The sequence below is a fragment of the Lycium ferocissimum genome, chromosome 11, assembly GCF_029784015.1.
Source record: "Lycium ferocissimum isolate CSIRO_LF1 chromosome 11, AGI_CSIRO_Lferr_CH_V1, whole genome shotgun sequence".
Classification (NCBI taxonomy): domain Eukaryota; kingdom Viridiplantae; phylum Streptophyta; class Magnoliopsida; order Solanales; family Solanaceae; genus Lycium; species Lycium ferocissimum.
In genome coordinates, this window is record NC_081352.1 from 37702597 (window position 1) to 37719797 (window position 17201).

The 17201-nt window shown below is 33.7% G+C and overlaps 3 protein-coding genes across 5 annotated transcripts; 1 reads left to right on the plus strand and 2 right to left on the minus strand.

The window, feature by feature from the left end:
* The first annotated feature begins 1450 nt into the window (after positions 1 to 1450).
* On the plus strand, positions 1451 to 2776 carry LOC132038309 (F-box protein At5g07610-like). Its single transcript, XM_059428990.1, has 2 exons — positions 1451 to 1814; positions 1935 to 2776. Exons 1-2 carry the CDS (start codon positions 1451 to 1453, stop codon positions 2774 to 2776), a joined length of 1206 nt encoding a protein of 401 aa, XP_059284973.1.
* A 281-nt stretch (positions 2777 to 3057) lies between these two features.
* Positions 3058 to 6414, minus strand: LOC132036509 (gamma-glutamyl hydrolase 1-like). The gene is made up of 10 exons (XM_059426864.1): positions 6009 to 6414; positions 5732 to 5818; positions 5428 to 5517; positions 5001 to 5095; positions 4784 to 4844; positions 4158 to 4247; positions 3998 to 4060; positions 3669 to 3757; positions 3422 to 3514; positions 3058 to 3334 (listed from the first exon to the last, which is right to left on the minus strand). The coding sequence occupies exons 1-10, from the start codon at positions 6351 to 6353 to the stop codon at positions 3280 to 3282; spliced, it is 1068 nt and encodes a 355-aa protein (XP_059282847.1). The 5' UTR covers positions 6354 to 6414; the 3' UTR covers positions 3058 to 3279.
* A 2676-nt stretch (positions 6415 to 9090) lies between these two features.
* LOC132037672 (gamma-glutamyl hydrolase 2-like) lies at positions 9091 to 16118 on the minus strand. 3 transcript variants are annotated; one of them, XM_059428219.1, is made up of 10 exons: positions 15741 to 16092; positions 14082 to 14168; positions 13726 to 13815; positions 12541 to 12635; positions 12069 to 12129; positions 10607 to 10696; positions 10418 to 10480; positions 9859 to 9947; positions 9529 to 9621; positions 9091 to 9444 (listed from the first exon to the last, which is right to left on the minus strand). In XM_059428219.1, exons 1-10 carry the CDS (start codon positions 16026 to 16028, stop codon positions 9363 to 9365), a joined length of 1038 nt encoding a protein of 345 aa, XP_059284202.1. In that variant the 5' UTR covers positions 16029 to 16092; the 3' UTR covers positions 9091 to 9362. The 3 variants fall into 3 exon arrangements, 2 of the variants coding, with proteins under 2 accessions (XP_059284202.1, XP_059284203.1); XR_009409961.1 differs by having other exon boundaries at positions 9401 to 9444; positions 9839 to 9947; positions 15741 to 16118; XM_059428220.1 differs by lacking the exons at positions 13726 to 13815; positions 14082 to 14168 and having other exon boundaries at positions 15741 to 16091.
* Positions 16119 to 17201: the final 1083 nt, after the last annotated feature.

Here is a 17201-nt window from a genome sequence, read left to right on the forward strand (position 1 = left end):
GAACTCCCGATTGATAAGAGCAAATCGGAAATACCCCGTATCGCATACTTCTCTCTCGATACAGAATCTAATGTTTTGAAAAAGAAAAAAAAAATACAAAAATTTCTCATATCGAATTCGAAGTGCCATGCTATTATTACTTAACTAATTCATATTTCCGAGGGCGAAGGCATAGTATTTTTTATCGAAAATAAAAAACTCATTGGCGCCAAGCGTGAGGGAATGCTATACGTTTGGTAATTTCTCCTCCGACTAGGATAAAGGATGCTATTGAAGCGGCTAATCCCATGCATACTATATGGACATCTTGTTGCACAAATTGCATATACCCAGCTCCCAGGAGAGCTTATAAACAAATACAGTTCTTTGGTCTCATCCTCGATACTGAGATATACCATAAGACCAATAAGTTGATTCGAAATCTCGCTATTACTCTCTAAAATGAGTAACCAGATTAATCATGTTGGGTACCGTGTATCGCAGGGGCAGTGGCGGAGCCACATAGAGCCGAGGATGTTCATCTGAACCCTCTCGGCGGAAAAAAACACTGTTTTTTAGGTATATATATAGTAGGTATATATAGTAGGTGTTGAACCCCTTTAGGCTTCTTCTTATGTTTACTTTTTTATATTTTTGAACCCCCTCGGCGGAAATTCTGGCTCCGTCACTGCGCACGGGCATAGTTTGCTAGTAAAATTGATAAATGTAGCTCTATTATTTTATTGTACGAGTCTCATTTCCTTTAAAAGCTAACTGCCTAACCATTTTCCCTAATTGCGCGAAATCGTTGTCATTTTTCCTAAAAACTGTTACACTACCAATATCATTTTCGTGGCTGTCATGCTACTAGTTTTACTGTTATGAATATGAAGACAATTTTAAGCGCCTGGATTGAATGAATGCAAATTTCAAGCCGTCAAAAATGGTTGGCCACATAACAAAATCAAAACGAAATCTAAAACATCTCTACTTAAACCTTTCACTCTACTCCTAAGTTACAAGTTCATCAGAATTCAGTAATGACTTTGGCCAAAATAACTCTTTAACTCTATATTTTTGTCAACAAATTACTATTCCTTCCGTCCCACTTTAAGTGTCTTACTTCTTTTTTTATCTGTCCCAAAAAAATTGCTTCTTACTATATTTAGTAAGTTTTTCAATTCCAACATTTTACGTGGCAAGTTTAAGATCACAAGATTTTAAAAACTACATGCATCTACAACATTCAAAAGTCTAATGATCATTGGGGAACAATACATAATCCCAAAGATGCGCTAGGATCTTTTCGATTGCTCGTTCGAGAACTACAGTCTTTAGCTCTGAAACTGAATCATCTCCTTTTCTTAAACTCCGTATACAATCAAACTAGACACTTTAAATTTATACAGAAGTCAGCTGTATAAATTAGAATTCATAACTCATAAATTCAATTTTTTTCGTTTCTGCAACAATGACTGAAAACTTCAAGCAAATGATATCAGAATCATCATTTTGGCAAGCTGAAAAGATCGCCGGTAGCGATGATCTCCTCAGGGAAATTCTTATACATTTGCCGGTTAGTTCTCTTGCCTGTTTCCGGTGTGTATCTCGTCAATGGCTTTCTATAATCTCCGACCCTGATTTCCGGCAACTCCATTCCCGCCAGAGCTCCACTGCCACCACTGGCCTCTTCTTATTCCGTAAATCCGATAAAATGTACCACTTAGACCACCTCCTTAATTTCTCCAAAACTACTAATAAGAAAGGAGTTCCTTATAATATCAGTACTTTCATTGAAAGGTTCAAATCAGTTGAACCTATGCACTATTGCAATGGTTTGTTGTGCCTTAAGCTTCACCTTGATAACAACAACAACAACAATATAGCTAGTGTAATCCCACAAGTGGGGTCTGGGGATGATAGAGTGGACGCAGACTTTACTGCTGTCTTGGCAGGTAGAGAGGTTGTTTCCAATAAATCACCTCAGGTTGATAATGATGAGGTAATTTATTGTGTTTATAACCCTTGTACTAATGGATATACTAATGTTCCACTGCCTGAAATTGATGGTGATGATGAAATTGTTTCTATGAATTTGGGTTTTGATCCTTCAAAATCAAGCAATTATAAGATTGTTTGTATTGTAAGAGACAAGTTAGGGTTATTTAGGTTTTTCACATTTTCTAGTGATGCTACTTGGAAGGAATCGGGTCGGGTCAGAGGAGAGTTTTATTATGGAAGAGGTGTATTCTTGAATGGTGTTATATATTTTGTTAGTAAACATTCACATTTTATGAGCTTTGTTTTGGATAATGAGAGTTTGGAAATAGTGCCTTGTACTTCTGTTCCTGAGAGGCGTAGCGGAAGAAAAATTAAGTATTTTGGAGAATCTGCTGGAAAATTGCATGTTATCGAGGAAAATGTGCTTCGACCTACCTTACTTAATGTGTTTGAATTGGAGAAAGATTATTCAAAGTGGTTCGTGAAGTACGTGGTGGATCTTGATGATCTGACTCGTTTGTTTCCTCTAATGGTGATTAATGAGCCTGAGTCTCTTGATGTCATCGGTTACCACTTTGACGTACTGTGTTTCATTGATGGTGAGAAAGAAGGGAAGACGATGCTCGTGCTGTCATTACCAGAAAAAATGATTTCGTATGATATCAAGAATATGAGTATCAAGGAGCTTCTCAAGGTGCCGCTAGAAGAGCTTCATCTCAGCATGGAAGGTTTTTTGGTGTACAACTACAAATGGTATCATGCCTACAAGCATGTTGAAACATTTGCTCTTGTTTAGTTTCTATAATTAGCTTTTAAGCTCAGTTGGACTTTAGTAGGATCAGAATTTGGTGAATTCAACTTGACTTTGAGTGAAATGCATTACTTTTGGAGGATCCGACACGCATCTAACGACATTTTTGAAGAGTCTGAGTAACATAGCATATGAGATAAGTGTCAGAGTTTTGAGTCAATGAAATGCAGAGGTTTATGATTTTCTTTTCTTTTTATCCCAATTATCTGATGATTAGTTTCTGTGCATTTAAATTCTATAATACCTCTACTAGTACAAGGTAACTGCAATCTGCTGCAGTACTTCTATCCATAATGCAAGATAGAAACCATTCAAGAATCTTTGTTAAAACACAATGGTACAAGAGTGGAGCTAGTATAATCAAGTGCTAGTTTTTTCGAAATGAAACTGGAGATTGCTCGAAGCATCAAGAAGTCCCTTCGATTACTAAATCTTACACTCAGGGTTATTCTAATATTCTTACTAGTTCATTTGCATTTCCTCTGCATCTAAAGAGAGCTCGCAGCAGGACCGTTGAAAATGTAAACCTCGTCGTAACCCTTCCTGCAGGACGAAAAGCATAGATACATCAAATTACTGGAAATTGAGGTGATTGCTAACTAGAAATATTAAAAATGCAGAACAACTTACCCAGCTTTCCCACTATAAGTGGGACTGTAATTGTAGATGAGATTATCTAGTACTTTTTGAGCCTCAGGTTTATTAGAAGACTTCCTTGTTTCACTGCATTATTATAATATAAAAGAAGAGAAAGCTTTCAACCATAAGTAAAATCTTTGAATAAAACACACAGGCAAGCTTGTTATCGTTGTAAGTGTTAAACCAGAGTTTTCTTCACTAGGGCAACGAAAGGCTATAATAAGAAAAAGAGGTGTACCTGACAAAATAGTTGGCAACAAGTTGAGTCACTTGAACTGCATCCTCAGAATGTGGAATTGCTGATGATCCCCATTCAAAAGCATTTTTCTGCAGTAACAAGAACTATTAAACCAAATAAGTGTTAACAGTATAATTCTAATTCAACTTTTACATTCAATAAGTTCAACCACCATCAAGGAAATACATGAAAGGTCTTAAAAGAGAGGGTATTACCCTGCTTAACTACTTCACCTATACTAATAGAATATGCTATATTGGATGTAATAAGACAAGAAATAATCATGATTATTCATAATATTTCAGTACAAAATTGGGTGCAGATGTTACCTCTGGGTGCCACTGTAAAGCAGTTATGGGATAGTTCTCTGCTTGAAGAGTAGAGACATAAACCTGATTCATCAATTAAGAAAATTAGAAAACTTGTTGTGTTGAAAATGACAATAGTCATATGTATGACAAAAGTGGAGGAAGAGAATAGACTATGTACCCTGTTGCGTGTATCTGTGCTAGTAGTCAACATAATAAAAAAGCTCGATAGATCATCATTTGCTTGAAATTTTTCTGGTGATAAGCCATACTGTTGCATGAGGGAAACAGAAAAATCAGTCTAATAAACACTGCTTGATATTGTTCATGTGAATATCACAAAATGCACAGATCAAATAAAAGGGAAGACCAAGATGAAAGTTCAGAAAAAAAATAATACCACTCAGTCGCGGAGATAGGATTTCCACCCAGGGAATTCAAAAATAAAAAAGTAAACATGCGAAGAAGCCAAAAGGATTCAACATAAATATACATACATAAAAAGAAGATTGACCATATATACTTCAGATGAACCTCTTCGCCCCCTAGGTCTGCCCATGATCGCACTTATGAGTTACCTAACTTTAGGATAATCAACATAATATCTTGATAAACTTCAAGACTGTTATATAAGACTCAGAATATGATGCTTAGTGATCTAAAAGTTGGTGTTGTAGACAAACTATTGTCAGGGGTATGATTGTGGTCTCATATGGAGTAGGGGAAAAAATTATTCCCCAGTATCACCAAGAAACAATACAATTTTTTCAGTGCTATAGAAGTGCAAGTAAATTTTCTAGGACTCACTTTAAGATTTTGTAGTACAAGGCATTCCTTACTCAACTTCTTTACCAATGTAGGTGGGAATCTGCATGAAACATATTGGCAAAAATAAAAAACCAGTCCTCAATGAAAAACACATCTTGCCACATTCGTCAAAAGAGTTAGTATAAATCAAATTGATCAATATTGAGTCAAGTAATTAGATTGGCGATTATTAGTAATCACTTAAAACTAGGAATACCTCCCAAAAACAGTATCTTCAATATTAACGGTTTCCACGAACTGGAGTTTGGTTGCCTGATTTGATACACTGAATTTCTCAAGAATATTCTTGTCCTGTTACAAAGCAGAAATTTTTTTTTGGAAACAACTAAATGTCACAACTACTCAGTAGTTACCCTATAAAAGGATGTAACAAATCTGTTACTTATTGTGTTTGAAAGTTTATGTGACCAATGTTATTATACATCATTTTCATTTTCGTTGAAAAGAGTCCAAAGTTTCTAGCAAAGCAGAACTGGAGACTTTTTATGTGTTGAAAAATTATATTGTGTATATAGAAAATTATAATGTGCATATAGACCAAAGATAACTTTTTATACATATATACTAAATCAGAAACATCCTTAACGAAATTTCTGATATCGCCACAGGTATTCGTGAATTACCTTGGAGACAATCATCATCAAAAGATCAAATCCAAGGTTGATCGCAAGGAGAGGGAAATGTTCTCCGGCATCATTCTTTTCCAAAACTTTCTGTAAGTATCAACAAGGAAATGTAGAAAAATCAGATATAAAGTGGTAGTATCAGATAAATCCTACTGCATTAATTAATGGAGTAACATAGTACTCCTAAAATTTTAACTACCTGGCCTTGCCCGCTATAACATGTTAAACTATATTACACAGATAAGGTAAAAAAAAATATTTCATTGAAAGAGTATAGTAACTTAAATCCATAAATAGTCACCTTGAAAATAGCTTTGACAGTCTCAAAATATTGTCCCTTCTTGGCCCACCCTCCTGGGAAGATCACGCCATTCACTAGATCAAGTTTCTGCAAATAGATATTCATGTTAATAATAACTGCAACTACGTACTAATTATGGAAAGATGAACCTCATTTGAAGAACTAGCTAGGTACCAATATAGAGATTGAATATGACATACAAGATGCATGGTATACTTCAACGTAAAAGCTTTTAAAATAAGAGTTGAAAAATATAGGAGGCAAATTAAGTGCTGACTTGATTTAGAAGTTGAGGAGAATCCTCAAAGAGAAGTGGAATGACCCTAGCACCACCCGATTCAACAAACTTCACATATGAAGAGGCAATGTAGGAAACTTTGCTGGAATTAACTATACGACCGGAGGCTCCGTCACTGGGATGGCTGATAATCCCTATGACTGGCCGGTAATTAAGGTCATGTTCCGGCACAGGGCAGCCAGCGGGGACAGAAAGCTCCGGCGACTCAATGGCGGTGACAGCTACCACCAGGATGAAAGAGAGGGTGAGAAGGGAAATGAGGAAGTAGTTCAACATTTTTTCTGAAGTTGATAGTATTGTGTACATAGTGATTGAGGAGCTCATGTAAAGTTTTTATAGAAGACTCAACTATTAATGTTAAGAATTAGATGAGTATAAGTTCTCTCACGGATAATATGTACGTTTTTTTACTATCAAATTACATTGACGTACAAATTATACAACAAATCTTACTCCCTCCGTTTGAAAAAGTAATGATATTTTTTCCTTATTATGTCCGTTTAGAAAAAAATGACACTTCCTAAGTTAGAAGCAATTTAGTTTGAACTTTCCATTTTATCTTTAATGACAAGCTATCATATTTCAGATTATAAGTTTCAAAAATTGCAGTCACGTCAATATATATATATAAAAGTAATATATTCAAAGCTACAGATTTCAAAAGAAATTCTCTGTTTTAAATTTTGTGCTTAGAGGATACACAAACCAGTAAAATTGAAGTAACCCAATATAACCAACTAAATCGTACTACCAGTGTATAAATGCTTAGAGTCATGCATGGTAGTTGTTGAAGGTGTTGGGATATATACTATTAACCATGTGTTTGGATATAGTAGTTGTTATAAAATAATTATTTATTCATATTTTAATAAAGAGTTAAATAGATCATGTACTAGTATGTGTGTCCTTTACTTATATATATAGTAGATGATTTAGTGTATAGAGTTTAGCTTATACACGGAAGATTAAATCATCGATTCTTATAAGTATAAAGTTTATGTTCACAATCTAAGATGAAAATTGGACAAAGCTATCGGTATGATTGTAGCACAAGATTAAATATAATGTATCTTCATTATTGGAACGGTATAGTTCCATCTTCTCGTGCTACTACATTTTGTATGTATTGAACGGACCAAGTAGAGATAAGTGTTTTTGTATTGAATATATAAAACAACCTCTCTAGTTCATTAAATGTACTTATACTCTTAATCTTGATATGATTATTATGATCAATGTGATTTGTTCATTATTTTGATTTATTAAAAGACAATTGTGGGTCTATGTCTTCCTGGTAAATTGAATAATGGCAAAAATACATTTGTGAAATAATAATCAGTTGATAGAATCCATGTCTCGACTTTGAGATTGATGATACCCCTTTATGGATGCTTATAAGTCTCATGTGAAAACCCTGCAGGTGGATTTTGTATCCGTCACATGATATAAGTTAAGTGGAAATATAAAGAATTCAATTAGTCAATGAATTAAATTGTTAGTAATTTAATTTAATTGATTGGTATCTGTAATCTTAACATGGGGAGTTAAATAAGTTTTAATGTATGATTTCGAAATTGAACTGAGGAGTGCAATTACGAATTTTTAGTGGAATAATTCGTAATTTATTATGGTAGGATTAATTCAGATATTTCGAATTAATTCCATAATAGGAAGTCTCGTTAATTAAATTCTATGTCCCTCCTGTGCCCGAATAATAAAGAATTGAATGGAATCTGATTTCTTGGTGGAAAAGAAAGGCCTAGCAGGTTTGGGAAAAGGGTTTAAACCCTAAAACCTGTAGTTATTTAAAAAAAAAAAAAGGGTCTTATTCCATAGGGAGGCTAGGATTTTACAAGTTTCTACCCTTTTTCCATAGAAATTCGCCCACACGAATTTCGCAGATTCTGGTATTATTCGGTTACACAGTAAAAGACCGTGGAACTGAAGGATGAACGCGCGGATGATTTTTACTCGTGCTTAAAGGCTAGATTCGAGGTTGCATTGACGCTTCAAGAGATAAGTATCAATTTTATGTTTGATTAATATCTTGATTATATGTTATCTATATTACATGCAAATTCAGTCCTGGTTATTTGCTTCCGCTGTTTATGCTTCTATTTCATCAGAAGGGAGGTACATGTAATTATTGCTAGGAACAATATGCCCATAAAAAGGAAGCTGCACTCTCCATCATTTTTCTTGGTTCTGAAAAATCAAGCTGCACGCAATAAGAATCACGCAAGTCTCTCAAACTCATTTCGTACTCATACCTCATGCTAGTTACCTGTCAAACTCATGGTGTTTTCACGGCGAAATCTGACCCGCATCGAATGTGTATACTAAAATGATGCACTTTTTGTATATATATATATATATATATATATATATATATTAAGGATTATTTCTTGTAAAGGGTACATATCAAGGACTAAAACAGTCCAATCACTATAATTTAAGGACCATTTTGGTCATTTTCTCGAGTGGTTCATCTAACTACGGTAAGATCTTGGCCACACACTTGTGCTTTCCTGTCAAAGTGTTGAACTCATCGGACTGGTGCTGTGCTCAAAAGGTGATCTTGTAATACCACTTCGAACTAGTTCAGGGATATTAAAACCTCCAAAAACTTGAATTGTGTAATTGAAAAGACAGTTGGTGTTTAGCGGTCCTTATGTATTATTCCTAAAATAATTCAAATCCCTGTTTTATTCCATGCATATCATGATCATCTATTCGAAATAGCATATCATATTAGAAGACTAAACAAGCAATGGCGGATCTATAATTGAAGTTACTGTTCGGCAAAATAGCTTTGGCTCATACACTGTATTTGTGTTGAAATTTTCACTTAATATATATAAATATATATAAAATATTTATTGTGAAGTATTTAAAATAAATATTTTTCTCATACAACAATTAGCAATGCGCATCTAACACCCAATAAAAAACCAATATTTTTTTCCCGTAAAGTTACCTAATTTATTTGTTACCCACGAATGGGTTTGGGGAGGGACTAGTGTATAGAAGCAAAGAATGCTTCACCAAAAGCGGGTACCTCGTGGAGGTAGAGAGGTTATTTTCAAAAGACCCTCGGCTCAAAATCCTGAATCTAATCCAGAACTTGGCTAACAAAAAGTTTTGTGATCCAGATCCCGTATTCTTAAAATCCTGGATCCACCTCCTAACAAGCATCATACAACAAGATTTAGAATTCCCTATTTGGTTGTGAGAACAGTATCTGAAGATTGAAGGCCAGTTCCAACAGTGAACATCACACACTGACCGCTCCCAGGTCTCGACGTGCATCTTAGATTGTGCAGTTGTTATTGCTCAATTACACTGCTCTTTTTTCTCCACAGAGAACTCTAAGGCAGAATGCGGAGTGAAGAGATAAACTTCATCATATCCCTTTCTACAGATCAAGAGGAAAACAAATTAAGGTTCTGAAAATCAATGTGCTAATTTTCAACCAACCTGAAATTGCTGTATGACTTACCCTGCCTTCCCACCATAAGTGGGATTGTAATTGTATATGAGCTTGTCAAGCACTTCGCGGGCTACTGGCTTGTTAGAAGACTTTCTAGCTTCACTGCATTTTAAGATGAAATAAAACTCATAAACTTAGAAGCACAATAGCAAAATAAAACAATACAACAATAACTACATATGCCACAATCCCAAGGAAGTTACGGCTGGCTATATGACTCCTCACTTCTCCAGTGTTTAAACGATTAGTTCTATCAATATGTCATTTTGCACCTCTGAAGCCCTCCTTGACAGACAGGAAAAGCAAGAAGCGTTTATACCTTATAAAATAGTTGGCAACCTTATAAAATAGTTGGCAACATGTGTAGTAACTTGAATTGCATCCTCAGTATGTGGAATCCTTGATGAACCCCATTCAAAAACATTTTTCTGCAGCAACATACAAAACGAAAGCATTTAAATAAGGAACTTCAGACAAAGGTATGGTGTCAAAATAAAAGGCCACGTGTTTGTATTAAGATGAGCTATTCTCTCCAAGGAAAATAGTTGTATTAGCTCTCTTCGTTTTAAGATAATATTTTAGTTCTAATGGAAGCATGAAATTATAAATAATGAGAGAACAGAAGAAATATTTTTTTCTTATCAGATACCAAAAGTGCAGCTTAAATCATGGCTTGGTCAGTGTCAGAACCTGTTTCATAAACCTACCAATATCCTTTGAGCAGTAGCCACTACAATGTGATTACGTAATTTAAAAACACCAAAGACTCTCAGAGAATAAACAAGCTAGAAAAAAATTAGAATATGCTCTCTCACATTTGTTATATCTAACAACTATTAGTTTGCTATATGTTCATGATAGTAATGTAAATCCGAAGTCATAATACCAAAGATGGTACCTCTGGGTGCCATTGGAAAGCAGTTATAGGATAACGTTTAGCTTGAACGGTAGAGACATAGACCTGAATCAATTAATTAATGAATCAAAACAGAGTAGTTCAAAAACAGTTTCTACAAGATTTCATATTATTTGGAAGCATTCCCCAGAAATATCCCACTAGAGAAATGTGGTTAAATTCAACATATACCTTGTTGTTTTCATCCGTACTAGTTGTCAACACCCTGAAAAAGCTACTCAAATGTCTATTCGCTTGAAATCTTTCTGGTGATATACCAAACTGTTGCATTAGTAAAGAAACATGCAATTAATCAGCCGCAGCACAGCATACCAAAAGCGCTAGCAAGACCGGAAGCACAAACTGAAAGACAAGTAGAATATCTAGCCTGCTTGAAATGTATTCTAAGATTAACATGATTCATTCATCTAAAGGGGTTGTCAAGCCTGTATTACAGTTTCGCAGGGACTTACTACACATTGATCTCTAGGTGACAGTCTATGAATGATGCAAATTTCATGGAAGAATCTAACAAGTAATGTGAAGTAACCCCAAAACAGGTAAAGCAGAGACCAAAACGCTCTAATGTTGGGTTTGGAAATCAATCAACACAAGAATTTTATCATTTCTTAAAGGGAAAAGGGTCAAAAATACCCCTCTACTTTCATAAATTGGCTACTTTTATCCTCCGTTACAAGTTGGGGCCAAATATACCCTTACCGTTAGAAAAGTATTCAAACATACCCTCATTTCTAACATATTCCCACATAAGCAATCCTAGTCATTGGAACTGGGTGACATGGACGCCACATGGCATTTAACTTATTATATGTGGTGCCTATGTGGCAATTTTTTTCAAAACAATCTGGAAAATTGATTTTTCTAAAAACAAATCGGGAAAAAATGGCATTTATTAAAAATCTGAATTTTTTTTGATTTTATAAAACCCGTTTCTTAATAAAAAATAAAAATAAAAACTGAAAAATTGGATTTTTTTATTAAAAAATCTGGAAAATGATTTTTTTTTTAAATCAGTTTTTTCAGATTTTTTTAAAAATTAATCCAGATTTAAAAAAAAAAAAAAAAAAACTTTACAGTTTTCCAGCTTTTTTAATTTAAAAAGCGAATTTTCGAGAATATATTTTTAAAAAAACTGGTTTAATAAAATTCAGATTTTTAATAAAAAACATTTCTTCCAGATTGGTTCTTAAAAAAATCAATTTTCCAGATTGTTTTTAAAAAAATTGCCACATAGGCACCAAATAGAATAAGTTAAATGCCATGTGGCGTCCATGTCACCCAATTCCAATGACTAGGCTTGCTTATGTGGGAATATGTTAGAAATGAGGGGTATTTTTGAATACTTTGCTAACGGTAGGGGTATATTTGGCCCCAATTTGTAACGGAGGGTAAAAGTAGCCAATTTATGAATGTAGAGGGGTATTTTTGATCCTTTTCCCTTTCTTAAATCCAAAACTGATATAAAAACCTTACTGAAAAGCGTTAGGACATTATTCAAGAGTAATACCATTGAGCTATTACAATTTCCACTGGACAAACCAAAACATGTAGTTAAGCTTGTAACGATCATAACTAAGCTAACAGATGATAGTGCCACACAAGGACAAGAAAAATCCTATTTTGTGAAACTTACATGATGATTTTGCATCACAAGGCAATCTGTACCCATCTTCTTTAGCAATACAGGGGGGAATCTGCAGGGAAGTCGATAGCAAGCTGTATATCAGCAAATAAGAATTATCACTGAAACCTGACACATAGCTCTAAAGAAAGTATAAAGAATAGTTTACATGAATGACACTATACTTTTTTCTTTGATACACGAATGTAGGCCATGAGTGCTCATTCAATATAGAGTTGAGCACGCTATAAGGTCAACAGATCAGACAAGCTGTTTACCGTTTTCCTATCAATGTAACACTTGAAATTACCATTATGAACTATCTTTTTATGTTTACCTTTAGAGGACCTTAAAATAGGGGTAATCTGGCATTTTTCCAAAGAGAAATGAAATGGAGAAGGAAAGAAGAAAGCAGGAAAGAGAAAATTGGAAGAGACAGAGCAAAAAGAAGGCGAACACATAAAGGAACAGAACAAGCATATACCTTCCAAATACCGTTCCTTCAATATTTACATTTTCCACAAGCTGTACTGTAGATGCTTGACTTGCTGCACTGAATTCTTCAAGAATGTTGTTGTCCTATTGCACACAAAGAAATGTCTTGAATTCCACCCAAGAGAACAACTGAACTCAAGTTTTAAAGTCTTGAAAAGGTAACAGACTTTGTTGATAAGATAGGAGTAAGTTTGTGCCACATAGAGGTGATCCACATAGAGGTGATCCCCTACATTATCTAGAAGGCAGGATTGTTTCTCTCACATCTTCTGTTTGGTTAGTTATTGTTTCTCTCACATCTTCTGTTTGGTTAGTTATTGTTTTTCTGAAATACCCTAGGTTGACGCTTGACATGTTAAACATTTCGCAATTTTAACACGTGTGATTAATATGTAAACATCAAATTACTAATAGACTACGATAAGTAGAATATCCATATGAAATTAGGTATACATATCAGAAAAGTAATTTACACCAGAAAAGGAATATATATCAGAAAACACCAGAAAAGGATAAGGAAAATCTAGCAGGCAACAATATGTTACCTCACTATTCTTCAATGTAATCATTTGATTTCTAATCATTATTTGATCCAAGATCCTTTCCAACTTTTACAACATGTAGATGCTATAGAGCATCGTACATAGAATGAACTCACATTTATGCACTTAGGGAATGAGTATGCTAAGCACACATTTACGAGTAATTGACTTTCAGGATTCCATGAGAAAGGAACATAACATTAGCAGCTTCACATATTTTGCATAAAACGCATAAAGGAATTCCTTTTTGACTTTCCACATAAATATTACTCCCTCCGTTTCAATTTATGTGAACTTATTCCTTTTTAGTTTGTGCCAAAAAGAATGACTTATTTCCATATTTGGAAACAATTTACGTTTATGCAATGATTTATAGCCACACAAAAAATATGTGCCTCATTTTACACCACAAGTTCAAAAGTCTTCTCTTTTTTCTTAAACTTCATGCCCAGTCAAATAGGTTCACATAAATTGAAACGAAGGGAGTAGTATATTGCAGTTTGCTCATTGATTTTGTTGCATCAAGTGTCTATGCAACTAAGATTTTATATTTAAAGGTATTGACTTCTCAAAGTGTGCATTCTCAATAAAGCTAAAAGAAACATATAGATTCTCCCATACACCTTCATTACCTTGGTGATGATCATTGTTAAAAGTTCATATCCCAGGCATATTGCAAGTAGAGGGAAGTGCTCGCCAGCATCATTCTTCTCCAAAACTTTCTGCATGTATCAAGGAAGCAATTTTCATCAACAAACATCTTTGCTATCCTTTAAAAATAAAAAGACACATGATTACTGAGACGAGGCATTTCAAAATGAAAAGTGCTACAATCTACATGTTCTATTCAAATTACAAGACTAGGAAATTTTCATTATGTCACATTTTTTTGGTCATAGATTCCATCCGACATGCATAGCATTTGATAAAATATTGCAGCAACAGTGGCATGATTCGAGGTAGGCGCGTAAGCAAAGCAGATAATCACCTGGAAAATTCCTTTAATAACATCAAAATAGAGGCCATCCTTAGCCCACCCTCCAGTGAAGATAATGCCATTTACTAGATTAAGCTTCTGCAAAAGAAATCAAATTAGCAAATCCCAAACTGCAAATGATAACTACAGGAGATGGAAAATAACATTACTGCTTTTGATACCAAGAAGGAAAAAGAAGAAAAAACAATCCAAGCTTTAATATCTTGATGGCGATTGAGGTACATCACTGAGGTTGAGCCATGTTTTGAACTTTAGGATTCTAAATTCTAGAATACCGACATCAAGTATTAGTAACTGGGTTCTGAATTCAATTTTTGGCCATATTTAGTGAACTTCTTAGTACAAATATGAAAATTTTGATTAAAATTACTGGCTTCAGAGGACCTGTACCTAACCTTCTAGCTCCACCGTCAGGTACTTCCTTTAAATCTCTGAGTACTGACTGAATTCAATTATATTTGAGATACTCCCTTTGTATCAATTAATGTGGTTGGTTCGAATTTCGGAAGTCAAAACTTTTAAATTATGACCACAAATTCGAACATTGAATCTTTTGCAGAGGTTAGTAAGTAATAGAGTGTTGTCTCGTGTATCCTTCCATACTAGTAGGCATATTATTATCTTTGTAGTTTTCTGCCCTTCAATTATCAATTACTATCTGTTATCTCTAGTACTTCATTTATCGTATTAGTTTGTTGCAGTTACTGTTACTTTTCTTCATAATGCTTATCTATAGTGTTTTGCCATGGCTACTTTACTTTTGTCAATTCTTATCTGACCCTCTTGTCATGCTTTTCTTGAGCCGGGGTCATCCGGAAACAACCTCTTTACCTCCAAGGTAAAGGTTAGGTCTGCGTACACTCTACGCTCCCCAAACCCCACTTGTGAGATTACACTGGGTATGTTGTAGTTGTTAAGAATCTTTAATTTGCTTGAAATATAATATACACTTTTGGAGATTATGTAAAAAGTATTATGAAACTTCAAAATACTTAAAGCATATGAATAAATTATGGTCAAAGAAAAATTCGTCTAAATCTCGAAATTCGAAAGGCGCTACATAAATTGAGACTGACAGACCGAGGTGTTGGGATCGAAATAATCAGGGCGTCATGTGGAAGCTATCAATTGCAAACCTTGAACGACGATAAATAATACGACAAAGCAAGGTATACTAAGTATACATAATATTCTAATAGGGTTTGGTTAATTGACCTACATATGAAAAAAAAAACTAATTAAAAAAAAAATTATTCTAAACCTATTGAGTGAATAAATCTCCCCCCAAGCGAAACTCTCTAAATTACTACACTGTGGATGATTTTTTGTGTCATTGTTGTATGAGAGGGATTCTTCAATATATAGAGGTCCAAAACATTTTCCCCCTATAAAAGTGCTAGCCAAATATGGAAGAGAATTATATTTTTCCTTTCAGGAAAAGTAAAGCAATATGCTTATACTTTTTCTTTCCTTCGAGAGAAAAGTAAACTCAAAATGGTAAGAAAATCAGACAAAACCTTAACACGAGCGAGCATATGATAACTGCCAAAGATTTTTATCAATACCGATGGACTATCAATGAAGTGAGAAATTCGGAAATTAAGGAGATGATAGCAATAATAAAGAATGACGAGTGTTATTATTACGTACTTGATTGAGAATTTGGGAAGGCTCAGTGTATAGGAGAGGAATAACTGTAGCACCAGCCATTTCAGCAAATTTAACATACGAAGCTGCAATGTAGGACACATTAGTAGCGTTGCTGAGACGGCCGGTAGCGCCATCGCCGGGATGACTAACAATTCCGATGACCGGACGGTAATTAAGTGTAGAGTCCGGCGCCGGACAACTCTGCTGGGTATCAAATAGTAGTTGGGTTTCTGTAGTAGTAATCGCAGAGACAAAAAGGAAAAGTGAAATTAAAAGGGAATTTCCCATTTGAATTGAAGTTATGCTATGGTATCATTAATGCTATTTGAATATTGAGGTTAGAAGTTATCATTTCTAAGTTAGGAGTGTGAGTAAAAATACACCAGAACCATCCTTTATTAGTGAATTTTCTTCAAATGCGAAACTCGCGAAAAAGAAGTAATACTTTTAAGTATGTTTTTGACTCTTATCACTAATAAGAGTGTAATAATTGGATGTAATTACACAATTTGACTTATTTGTTTGATCAAGTAATTACACAGTTAGATGAGAATTGAGTGTAATTGAGAGGGTGTAATTACACTCTGCAATTCTCAAGGGGAGCTGAGAATTGGGTGTAATTACATCCTATAATTATATGGTTACTTTTTAGTTTGTTTATTTTTTAATTTTAAACTTCTTTTTATTTTTGATTTATTTTTTATTTCTATTAATTTAATTTCTTTTGATTTTTAATTTATTTTTTATTTCTATTATTTTAATTTCTTTTTTATTTTTAATTATTTTTATTATTTAAAATGTATTTTTCTTTTTATATTATTTATTTTTCATTTTCTTTCTTCTCATTCTCAACCTTTTACTTCTGCGTTCCACGTAATTGCTCGTATTTTTTTACTTTTTTATTTTATTCATTTAGCATAACCGTATTATTTTTTGAATCTACACCTCTTAATATTAATAGGAAAGAATGAGTCATTAACAAAGTTGACATTTAACGAGTGACGTTATTCAAATAGAATTTCATTGTGAATGATGTTATAGAATTATATTTTTCCTTTCTTTTGAATTATTTACTTAAGTTACGTTGGAACCTACTTATGTAACGTTAGAATTTGACATAAGAGTATTATGTTGAACTTTTTCTTTTGGATTTTGAATTTAGGTTATATTTCCAATTTTCAGTTATTTGCTTTCACATTGCATGTTGTTTATTTTTCACTCACATTTGTTGGACTTTTTGTGTCAAACATTTGAATAATGTTATGGCATTATATTTATAAATATTTTTTTTTTTGTCAAACATCCAATCCATGACGTTCTCAAAAAAAAGTCTTCTTTTAAGTTTTATAATTAATTAAAATTAAATATTATTAATTTAAAAAGTATTATATCAATTATTTCTATTAATATATGATTATTAATTAATATATTTTCAAGAAATAATGTGTTATTAAATAACTA